The 12,144-nt window shown below is 40.2% G+C and overlaps 1 protein-coding gene across 1 annotated transcript in view; it reads right to left on the bottom strand.

Moving 5' to 3' along the window:
* KLB (klotho beta) overlaps positions 1 to 10,407 on the bottom strand; it is a 35,821-nt gene extending 25,414 nt beyond the window's left edge. The window contains exon 1 of the mRNA XM_035293873.3: positions 9,563 to 10,407. Coding sequence (XP_035149764.3) covers positions 9,563 to 10,387 — 825 coding nt within the window. The 5' untranslated portion in view covers positions 10,388 to 10,407. The remainder of the gene's footprint in view (positions 1 to 9,562) is intronic.
* Between the last annotated feature and the right edge of the window lie 1,737 nt (positions 10,408 to 12,144).

Here is a 12,144-nt window from a genome sequence, read left to right on the forward strand (position 1 = left end):
CAACATTTGTGTGTGGTAATAAAAAAAATGTAAAAAGTGCTGACATATATTTTATTTTTGTATAAATATATTTTTACTGAATGTTGTATTTTAAGCCTTTTAAAAATAAATTTAGAATATTCATAGAATAAATAAATATTTAAAACACTAATAATACATATCATAAATTTGGGCATTTTAACATCTAATAAATAATGTACATCATTTAAATTATTTTCTTTTCTTTTCTTTTTTTTTTTTGAGACGGAGTTTCGCTCTTGTTACCCAGGCTGGAGTGCAATGGTGCAATCTCGGCTCACCGCAACCGCCGCCTCCCGGGTTCAGGCAATTCTCCTGCCTCAGCTTCCCGAGTAGCTGGGATTACAGGCACGCGCCACCACGCCCAGCTAATTTTTTGTATTTTTAGTAGAGACGGGGTTTCACCATGTTGACCAGGATGGTCTCGATCTCTTGACCTCATGATCCACCCGCCTCGGCCTCCCAAAGTGCTGGGATCACAGGCTTGAGCCACCGCGCCCGGCAATTATTTTCGTTAGGTAATAAGGAAAAGCATTCTATGAGTTAAATATTTTTTTAAAGTTATTTATTTATTTATTTATTTATTTACTTATTTTTAGAGCTGCAGTCTCCCTCTGTCACCCAGGCTGGACTGCAGAGGCAGGATCACCGCTCACTGCAGCCTTGAACTCCTGAGCTCAAGCAACCCTCCTGCCACGACCTCCCAAAGTGTTGAGAACATAGGCATGAGCCACTGCCCCTGGCCCCAAAATATATTTCTAAAATAAAAATTTTTTTTTTTTTTTTTTTGAGACGGAGTTTCGCTCTTGTTACCCAGGCTGGAGTGCAATGGCGTGATCTCGGCTCACCGCAACCTCCGCCTCCTGGGTTCAGGCAATTCTCCTGCCTCAGCCTCCTGAGTAGCTGGGATTACAGGCATGCGCCACCACGCTCAACCAATTTTTTGTATTTTTAGTAGAGACGTAGAGAGTAGAGAGTAGTAGAAAAATTCTAATTTCACCATGTTGACCAGGATGGTCTCGATCTCTTGACCTCGTGATCCACCCGCCTTGGCCTCCTAAAGTGCTGGGATTACAGGCGTGAGCCACTGCGCCCAGCCCAAGAAAAATATTTCAGTAAATAATAGTACTTAATGATACTTAGAGATATATAGATATGTATACAAACAAAAAATCAGAGAAATAGAACACAAAGTGATACATAAAAAAACCAAACTCTGGCCAGGTGCAATGGCTCACGCCTGTAATCCCAGCACTTTGAGAGGCTGAGGCGGGTCTATCACCTGAGGCCGGGAGTTCCAAACCAGCCTGGTCAACATGATGAAATCCCATCTCTGCTAAAAATACAAAAATTATCTGTGAGTGGTGGCCCATGCCTGTAATCCCAGCTCTTGGGAGGCTGAGGCATGAGAATCACTCCTTCCCAAAAAAGAAAACAAACAAACCACTGCCCTGGTTTCACAACAAACTTTGTGAAACACAATGTTATAGCATCAAAAATGGATAAAAATTGCTTATGTAACATTTTGTTTGAATTCTTAAATTTTGCTTTTTTTTTTCCTCTCCTGAGATGGAGTCTTGCTCTGTCACCCAGGCTGGAGTCCAGTGGCAAAATCTCGGCTCACTGCAAGCTCCACTTCCCAGGTTCAAGCCTCCCAAATAGCCAAGATTACAGGCGCCTGCCACTGTGCCCGGCTAATTTTTGTATTTTTATTTTATTATTATTTTTGAGATGAAGTCTTGCTCTGTCGCTCAGGCTTTAGTGCAGTGGCACGATCTCGGCTCACTGCAACCTCTGTGTCCTGGATTCAAGCTATTCTCCTGCCTCAGCCTCCTGAGTAGCTGAGATTATAGGCACCCGTCACCATGCCCAGCTAATTTTTGTATTATTAGTAGAGACGGCGTTTCACCATCTTGGCCAGGCTGGTCTTGAACTCCTGACCTTGTGATCCACCCACCTCGGCCTCCCAAAGTGCTGGGATTACAGGTGTGAGCCACTGCGCCTGGCTTGAAACATTTTGTTTGAATTCTTAAATTTTGCTTTTTTTTTTTCCTCCCCTGAGATGGAGTCTTACTCTGTCACCCAGACTAGAGTGCAGTGGCTCAATATCAGCTCAGTGCAACCTCCGCCTCCAGCGTTCAAGTGATTCTCCTACTACAGCCTCCCAAGTAGCTGGGATTACAGGTGCCTACCACCATGCTGGCTAATTTTTTTTAGTAGAAACGGGGTTTCATCATCTTGGCTAGGCTGGTCTAAAACTCCTCACCTCATGATCCACCTGCCCTGGCCTTCCAAAGTGCTGAGATTACAGGTGTGAGCTACCACACCTGGCCAAATTTCGCTTTTTAAAAAAGAACAAATTTTTTTAAAAAGTAAGTTTAGTGTTTTCTTCAGGAATAACTAATGGTTAATATAAGAAAAATGGTTTGGGGGCAGATCTTTCAAGTATTTCGCAAATAAGGCAAAGGCAGGAGGGACAGTCTTTATTTTTGATATGTGAAAAGCCAAACTAGATGTAATCGTGTTGATTATTAAATATATTTCCTCTTTAACATTTTTTTTCCTTTTTTTTTAAGGATGGGGTTTCTCCATGATGGCCAGGCTGGTCTTAAACTCCTGACCTCAGGTGATCCACCCACCTCGGCCTCCCAAAGTGCTAAGATTACAGGCGTGAGCCACCGAACCCAGCCCTCTTTTAACATTTTAAAAGCACTGTTTCTTTTCTAAAAACAGAATAAGCTGTACATTAATTTTGAATTTCTGTATGCAACTTATAGATCTGGTGAAGATCTTCTTAAGGCAATTGTGTGAAATAATCATTGTTATGCACCTCATAGTGGTTATATTTCAGTGTCCTTGTTCTTTGTGCTTCATGTCTTTTGAGACGGAGTCTTGCTCTGTTGCCCACTCTGGAGTGTAATGGCGAGAACTCGGCTCACTGCAACCTCCGCCTCCTGGGTTCAAGCAATTCTCCTGCCTCAGCCTCCTGAGTAGCTGGGACTGCAGGTATGCTCCACCATGCCCAGCTGTTTTTGGTAGAGACGAGGATTCACTATGTTGGCCAGGCTGGTCTCAAATTCCTGACCTCATGATCCACCCACCTTGGCCTCCCAAAGTGTGGGGATTACAGGTGTGATCCCCGGGGCCCGGCCCAGTGTTTCATGTCTTTAACCAGTTGTCTACTACAGAATAAGTCAGAGGTTTTCAAGAGTGGAGCCAGGGGAAGGAATTATGACTGGCTGGGGACACTTGGGAAGGTCTGGAGACATTTTTGTTTGTCACAACACTGGAAATGGGGGAGCTACTGCCTAGTGAGTAGAGTTTAGATGCTGCTAAACTCCTGCATGGCACAGGACAGCCCACCAGAGCAAAGAGTTATCTGACCCCAACTGTCAATAGTGACCAGGTTTGAGAAATCTTTGTACTATGTAAACAGTATTTATCTATGAAAGATAACATTTTTCCCTCAATCCAATATGACTAGTACAAGATAAAGGTTTTAAAATCATGAAATGATCAAAACTGTCATGGAAGCTGGCAGTACTTTTTGTTTGGTTTTATTTTTGGTTTTGGTCTTTTTTCCTGAGACAGGGTTTTGCTGTGTCACCCAGGTTGGAGTGCAGTGGCACAATCACAGCTCGGTGCAGCCTTGACCTCCTGGGCTAAAGTGATCTTCCCACCTCATCCTCCTGAGTAGCTGAGACTATAGGCATGTGCCACCACTCTTAGCTGATTTTTTTATTTTTTGTAAAGATAAGGTTTCACTATGTTGCCCAGCTTGGTCTCAAACTCCTGGGCTCAAGCTATCTTCTTGCCTCAGTTTCCCAAAGTCCTGGGATTATAGCAGGCAAGAGCAACTGTGCCCAGCTTTGGCAATATTTAGTGGAGTAATAAACAGAATGAGCTATCATCTCATGAGCAAACTCGCCTTCCCAAACCTCTGTGCATGTTTACTCAGAGACTCTCAAATGTTCCATTCTAAAAGGGAAATGTACAAATTTAAATTATTATAGATATTTATTGATTTAAAAATAGAATGAAAACAGACATTACTGCCTTTACTAATGTGAACCCTTGTGGTTTTGCTGAATAGGCCAAATACATTTCTGGGATTTGAAAAAGTAAACTTGGGAGAGAAAAATCTTTCCTTTATCAAGGAAAAAATGACATAACCCAAGGAAGAAATGGACGTGAGAGACAGACATAAAGGGCCTTCCTGGTTACTGAGCCCATTCCTCCCTGTGGTCTCGTTACTGAGCCAGGAAATTCCCCCTTTTTGCTTAAGCCAATTTAAATTAGATTTCTGTCACTTGCCACCAAAAAGGTTCTGACTAATATACTATTCAATTAATATAAGCAATATTTCAACAGTTTGCAATAATGCAATGAAATATGAAGATTGAACTTGAGACTGGTTTTTGATTACAGGATTTAAGATAGAAATCCTAAACCACTCGCCAGGCGCAGTGGCTCGCGCCTGTAATCCCAGCACTTTGGGAGGATGAGGCGGATGGATCACGAGGTCAAGAGATCGAGACCATCCTGGCCAACATGGTGAAACCCTGTCTCTACTAAAAAATACAAAAATTAGCTGGGCTAGTGGCAAGCGCCTGTAGTCCCAGCTACTTGGGAAGCCGAGGCAGGAGAATTGCTTGAACCAGGGAGGCAGAGGTTGCAGTGAGCTGAGATCCCGCCACTGTACTCCAGCCTGGCGCCTGGCAACAGAGCGAGACTCTGTCCCCCAAAAAAGAGAAAAAAAGTCCTAAACCATTCATTAAACCAACATTTAAACCTAACATGTACAAATATTCTGTGCTACATGCTGAGAACATAAAGGCAAATTTAAAAATTGTCTCTCCTGGCTGAGCATGGTGGCTCACACCTGTAATCCCAGCACTTTGGGAGGCTGAGGCGAGCAGATCACTAGGTCAGGAGATCGAGACCATCCTGGCTAACATGGTGAAACCCCGTCTCTACTAAAAATGCAAAAATTAGCTGGGCGTGGTGGTACATGCCTGTAATTCCAGCTATTTGGGAGTCTGAAGCAGGAGAATTGCTTGAACCTGGGAGGTGGAGGTTGCAGTGAGCTGAGATCACACCACTGCACTCCAGCCTGGCAACAGAGAGATTCCATCTAAATAAATAAATAAAAAAAATTGTTTTTCCTTTGAAAGAACCCTCAGTCTAGTTGGGGAGATGGAAAGGTATCATATCATGTGAGTGCTATGCTAGAAACAAGCCTATCTTATGGGAGCCCACAGAAGGGGCACTTAAACCCTAAGTGAGCAAGAACAACTTGGAGGTGGTGACCATCACGAAGTAAAGAGGACAGTTTAGCTAGACAGAGCAGGATCGTTGAGGCTGGGTGGAGAGGAATAGTCAGGAGAGATTGAGACACTGGCAGTAGTGTGTTATGACAGAACATGAAATACAAGAGGATGGGAGAGTAGCCAGGAAGGAGGCTGGGAATTGTGTCAAAGGTCCTGGGAAAAATTGAGACTTTATCCCCAAAACTTGGGGGAGCCACTAATGGATTTTACATAGGGGAGCAATATGATGCATGTTCAAAAGATCACACTGTAAGATGAGGATAATAGTTACCTGGCAAGGTTGTTACAAAGAGTATAGATATTTATTTATGTCCTTTTGAAATGTAAATATTTGTAATAGTTCTCTTTTTAAAAAATCTTTAAAATTTCAATAACTTTTGGGGTACAACTGGTTTTTGGTTACATGGATGAATTGTATGGTGGTGAAGTCTGAGGGTTTAGTGCACCCGTCACCAGAGGAGCATACACCGTACGCAACATGTAGTTTTTTAATCCCTTACTCCCCTCCCAGCTTCCCCTTCTGAGTCTCCAAAGTTCATTACATCCTTCTGTATATAGGTATATTCTGTATACATACTCCATTATATCATTGTTATATAGTGGGAGCTAAGTTATGGGTATGCAAAAGCATACATAGGCTTGGTATACCCATAGCTTAGCTCCCACTATATGAGAGAACATATGGTATTTGGTTTTCCATTCTTGAATTAGTTCACTTAGAATATATAGGTATTATTTCTTCTCTTTTTTTTTTTTTTTTTTTGAGATGGAGTTTCACTTGTTACCCAGGCTGGAGTGCAATGGGGCGATCTCAGCTCACCGCAACCTCTGCCTCCTGGGTTCAGGCAATTCTCCTGCCTCAGCCTCCTGTGTAGCTGGGATTATAGGCACACACCACCATGCCCAGCTAATTTTTTGTATTTTTAGTAGAGACGGGGTTTCACCATGTTGACCAGGATGGTCTCAATCCCTTGACCTTGTGATCCACCTGCCTCGGCCTCCCAAAGTGCTGGGATTACAGGCGTGAGCCACTGCGTCCGGGCCCTCTTTTTTTTTAAAATAGAGATTGAGGTCTTACTATGTTGCCCAGGTTGGTCTTGACTCTTAGGCTCAAGCGATCCTCCAGTCTTGGCCTTCCAAGGTGCTGGGATTACAGAAATGAGCAACTGTGCCCGGCCTATAGTTGATATTTAAAGTGATGATTACCTTGCTTAAAAATGGCCAAGCCAAAAAAAAATGCATCCTCATTCTATTTCAAATACTGTTAAAAACTTAGAGTTGAAGCACCCATTGATAGGTGTGATTATGGAAATTTTTGGCCTGAGTCTTAAACTTGCATTAAGGTACTCCCTAGATCTGCCCTAAAGTGGAATCTAAATTGCAAGTCAGTCTTGGGACCCTCTGGACCATTCAGGTTTCCTCCAAACAGCGACATTTCAAACCGAGATGGAGTTTTCCAGATCATTCTGGAACAAAAAGGCCCCAATAGCCACTATGAAATATTTCTCTATCTAAGAGGGGAATGAAGGGGTCCATAACTCCCCAACCCCCAAGGAATTCAGTTTTATATTAGGCTTGTGTAGCTCAGTAAATGTTTTCGGTCTAAAAACTATTCCTAAAGAATGCTTCTTCTGGGTCACAAGGGGGCAGGATAAGGAAGAAAGACTTCATTGCAACATCAAATATCAGATTTATGTTTTCTACATGAAAGTCAAGATAGCAAGGGGACAAGTGGGAAAAACAAGTTCACCTCAGGCTACCAAATCATTGCAAGATTTCTTTAGTGCTATAAGTCACTGGGTTATGCCTTGTATTTCACTTTCTGAGTGATTTCAAGGACCCCTCACACCATTTATTTAGTCTAGTGATTTAGAAATATTAAGGCAATAAAAACATTATTTGGAAAACACAATAGTTGAAAAACATATCCCTCCATTTAAAGAATAAAATTTATCTCACTATCAGAAAGTAGTAATTTTGTGTTAAAGGCAGAGATTCTCTTAAATTACAGGAAAATGAAATATATCTGAAAATATGTCAGTTTATCAGCTAAGTTTGGAAGCAATAACTGTTAGTTAAAACTTTTTGCCTGTTTATTCTTATCAGCCAATTTTAAGGCTTTAAATTAATCCTTAAAATACATTTTTCATGAAAACTCTAGTTGTTGACATTTTTCCAGGTAATGACATTTTAACAATTTAGAATATTTTTCTTCATACAAAGATTAAATAAACATATTCATGCATGTATTTGCATAGAAAACTTTAAAAAGAATGTATAAGAAACTATTAACAGTAGTGTCCTTGGCCTGGGATTTATCAGGTGGAGAGAGGGAGAGGGATTTAACTTTTTCACTTTAGATACTTTGGTACAATCTGATATTTTTAAATGTGCGTAAGCATGGATTGTTTTAATAGTTAAAAGGACTGGCCGGGTGCAGTGGCTCACACCTGTAATCTCAACACTTTGGGAGGCTGAGGTGGGCAGATCATGGGTTCAGGGGTTCAAGACCAGCCTGGCCAACATAGTGAAATTCCGTCTCTACTAAAAATACAAAAATTAACTGGGCATGGTGGCACATGCCTGTAGTCCCAGCTACTCAGGAGGCTGAGGCTGAAGAATCACTTGAACCCAGGAGGCAGAGGTTGCAGTGAGCCAAGATCACACCACTGCACTCCAGCCTGGGTGATAGAGTGAGACTATCTAAAATAATAATAATCATAATCATAATAATAATTAAAAGCACTAAATGAAAGGAATATTTTTCTAATTTTTGTATGCATCATTTTAATAACTATTAAATACCTATACCGTTTCTCCCCTTCAAGGTCTTATTTTGTCAAATCACAGTATACCCGCCCATTAATATGTTCTATATACAACTCTATTCAAAGATGTGCAAATGAGCTTGAAATCATAATGCAGCCTGTTTACTGCAAGGGCAGATGTGTCTGAAACCACAGGATAATATACATGTATAATAATCCAGGAATTTCAAAAAGAAAAGAAGTGGTAGTAGATATTTTTGTATGTATAAATTTAGACATGGAATTATTTTATATTGCTTTATGTTTTTTCTATTTCTGTATATTTACCTTTTGATTATTAATAATTCAATTACTTTTCATAGCACGTTATACAATTATATTGATAAAGTTTTTTCATTTTTGAAAAGTGACTGGTGTTTAGAATAATGTATTTTTCCCAAGTAAACTATTTGACTGAAAAAGTTAAATCCAATTCTAGATATTAGCCTCAATGTGAGGCTAAATCTCTGGAAAAGAGTCTTCTTTTCAAAACATTCTTAATGAAGACAGTTAGTGTTAATTATGTTGTCATTTAAAAAATTCCATGTCCACAACAGCTGTATTTTACTCTTTAATCTTGGGAAAATTATTTGACCTCATTAAGCTTCGGTTTTCTCATCTTTAAAATGGGAATAATAATAAGACTAGTTCATAAGGCTGTTAAGAGGATCAACGGTGGCGACGCATGTAAAATACTTAATATAGTCTGCGGTACAAAAGTACTCAGCAAGTATCACCTATTATTTTGCTTGCATTTTCACTATCATTTTACTAATTTTAACATTTCTCAACATACTCTCTAGCTTTTGAAATATACTGCTTGGAAACTGCTTTAGTAGAGCACAGTTTTCCCAGTTTTTATGGAAAAAATTAATCTTCTCTTTTTTGCTCTGTAACACAAATAAAATCAAATGTGAAGCATATTTAAATTCTATAGTTGATATGCATAAGTTAGCTAACATTTATTTAGCTTAGTTATTTACTTACTTTATTTACTTATTAGCTAAGTTAGCTGTACTTAACAACAAATACATACTTGAAATGGTTGTGCCTTAAGATAATTCTGAAATGATTGCATGTTGTCAGAAAAGGATTCCAACAATCAAATGTATAAAGCACTGTTTTCCCACAGAATGAAAGTAAGCTCATATTTTCACGCTGTAGTGTGTAATTATAGACTTAAAAATAGCCTCAAAGTGCAATTTTTGAAGAAACTAGTTGGATTAATACATTAAAAATAGCTTAGATAAATAAAACATACACTGACTGAAATACAAAATTTGAGGATAGATCTTGTGAATTAGCCTAAAATCAGTTGCCTTGATTTCAATGAAGAGAACTACTGAAGCAGAAGGTACATATCTTAGTGTTTTCTGAAGCGATAATAAGAAACCAGCTGTACAGTACCTTGATCAAGTTGTGTCCCACAGTGTAGACAGCTGCTAAATTTCCTTTCTCTCCAGGGGCATGGATACCTGTCCTATACCCATGCCAAGCCACTAGATATGGGTTGTGAATTGTAATCCAGTATTTGACACGGTCCCCAAACGTCTGGAAACAGTATGTGGCATAGTCATTAAAGATGTCTATTATGGTATCATTTTTCCACCCCCCATATTTTTCTTGTAGCACCAAAGGCAAATCCCAGTGGTATAAAGTAACTATAGGTTCAATGTTTCTAAGCACTAGAGCGTCCAGAAGAGTATTGTAGTACTGAAGACCTTTTGCGTTGGCAACTGTTACTATCCCATCGGGAAAAAGCCTTGGCCAGGAAATTGAAAACTGATAAAAAGAAACTCCTATAAAATCCAGGGCTGTTAAGTCTTTTTCCAGAAAAATGTAACTGTCACTGGAACCATTCGTGCTGTTGACATTTTTAACGTGTGTGTGGACAAAATGATCCCATATAGAAGGTCCTTTTCCATCCTTCTTCCAGCTCCCTTCCACTTGGAATGCTCCAGTGCCAACACCCCAGAAAAAGTTTTTAGGGAAAGTGTCATGGAGAAACAGCTGACTTTCATTTACCGGAGTAAAATTAGGATTTTTAGACCATATAGCTCTTCCATCTCCAGAGAATCCAGTCACAGCTCGTAGCAGAATAAGTGCTGACAGGATGACAGATCTTTGCAGTCCCCCGTTGGACATTGTATTCCTATAGCGTATGGTCATTTCATCGGTGCTGAAGAAAATCCATTCATTCCCTGGAGATCCTGCCGCACAGCCTGGCTTCATTTGCCACCAACTGCTGGACTGTCTTATCAAAGCTTCAGTAAAAGCTTGTGATTGTAAAGCTCTGTCAATGATTAGCTTGAACTGGGAGACTTAGGGTGGGTCATAGACAGCAACGTAATTTGAGGGAGGTGGCCCTATTGCAGTCACCAACGCATCTCCTTCTCTCTCATTATGGGAAAAATTAGATGAAAATGCATCAGTGACGAGTTTGAGTGTGTAACTAACTCATATGTAAACACTGAATTAAAATCACATGATTTTCTGTGTAGCCTTTCATATTGACCCAAATCTCTGAATGTTTTGAACATTATTGAATAAATTATATACCTTTTCTATTTTTAGTTTTCACGTGGTAATTTTATAATCTCACATATCAAGAAAAATAACATATACAGGTAAATAGCATTCCTACATACCAATAGTAAAGAATTAGAAAATACAATAAGAAATTAACTTCTCCATAAAATTATAACACATCTAAGAACAATCTTAATATATGTTACCTATTTTAAGAAAATTATAAAAATGTGTTGGTAGGCTTGAAAGAAGACTTTAATGAAAAAACACAGCACTTTGTGGATGGAAAAATGGAATACTTTTCGATTTAATACATTTAACTTAATTAAAATCCTTTAATCTGTAATCTTATTTTATTTATTTATTTATTTAACTTAACTAAAATTCTCTAATCTCTAATTTTTAATTAATTAATTAATTAATTAATTATTTTTTTCAGACGGAGTTTTGTTCTTGTTACCCAGGCTGGAGTGCAATGGTGCAATCTCGGCTCACTGCAACCTCTGCTTCCTGGGTTCAGCCAATTCTCCTGCCTCAGCCTCCTGAGTAGCTGGGATTACAGGCACGTGCCACCATGCCCAGCTAATCTTTTGTATTTTTAGTAGAGACGGGGTTTCACCATGTTGACCAGGATGGTTTAGATCTGTTGACCTCGTGATCCACCCGCCTCGACCTCCCAAAGTGCTGGGATTTCAGGCTTGAGCCACCTCACCCGGCCTTAATTACTTTTTAATAAGAGTCTGGCTTTGTAGCCCAGGCTGGAGTGCAGTGGTGTGATCACAGCTGACTGCAGCCTCGACTATCCAGGCTTAAGCTGTCCTCCCACCTTAGCCTCCTGAGTAGCTGGGACAACAGGCACATGCTACCACGCCCAGCTGATTTTTGATTTTTTGGTAGAGGTGGGGTCTAGCTGTGTCCCCCAGGCTGGTCTTGAACTCCTGGGCTCAAACAGTCCTTCTGCCTCGGACTCCTAAAAGTGCTTGGGAGTATGGGTGTGAGCCACCATGTTTGGCCTAATCCCACATTTTAGTTCAAGAAAATTATTATGCAGGCTGGCACAGTGGTTGATGCCTGTAATCCCATCACTTTAGAAGGCCAAGGTGGGAGGATTGCTTTGAGCCTAGGAGGTCGAGCCTGCAGTGAGCCAGGATTGCACCACTGCACTCCAGCCTGGGTGACAGAATAAGACTCTGTCTCAAAAAAAAAAAATTAATGTTTTAAATATTTGAAGTATCACATATGAATGAGAGGCAGAGTGGTTAATAGTTTGGCCTCTGTGCCAGATGAGGTGGCTCATACCTATAATCCCAGCTACTCAGGAAGCTAAGTGGGGAGGACTGCTTGAGGCCAGGAGTTTGAGACCAATATAGTGAGACCACCCCCATCTCTAAAAAAAAATGATTGGACCTCTAGAGGCAGATTGTCTGAGTTTAAATATAGCTGTGTAACTTTCCCTCAGT

The sequence above is a fragment of the Callithrix jacchus genome, chromosome 3 (assembly GCF_049354715.1).
Source record: "Callithrix jacchus isolate 240 chromosome 3, calJac240_pri, whole genome shotgun sequence".
Taxonomy (NCBI): Eukaryota; Metazoa; Chordata; class Mammalia; order Primates; family Cebidae; genus Callithrix; species Callithrix jacchus.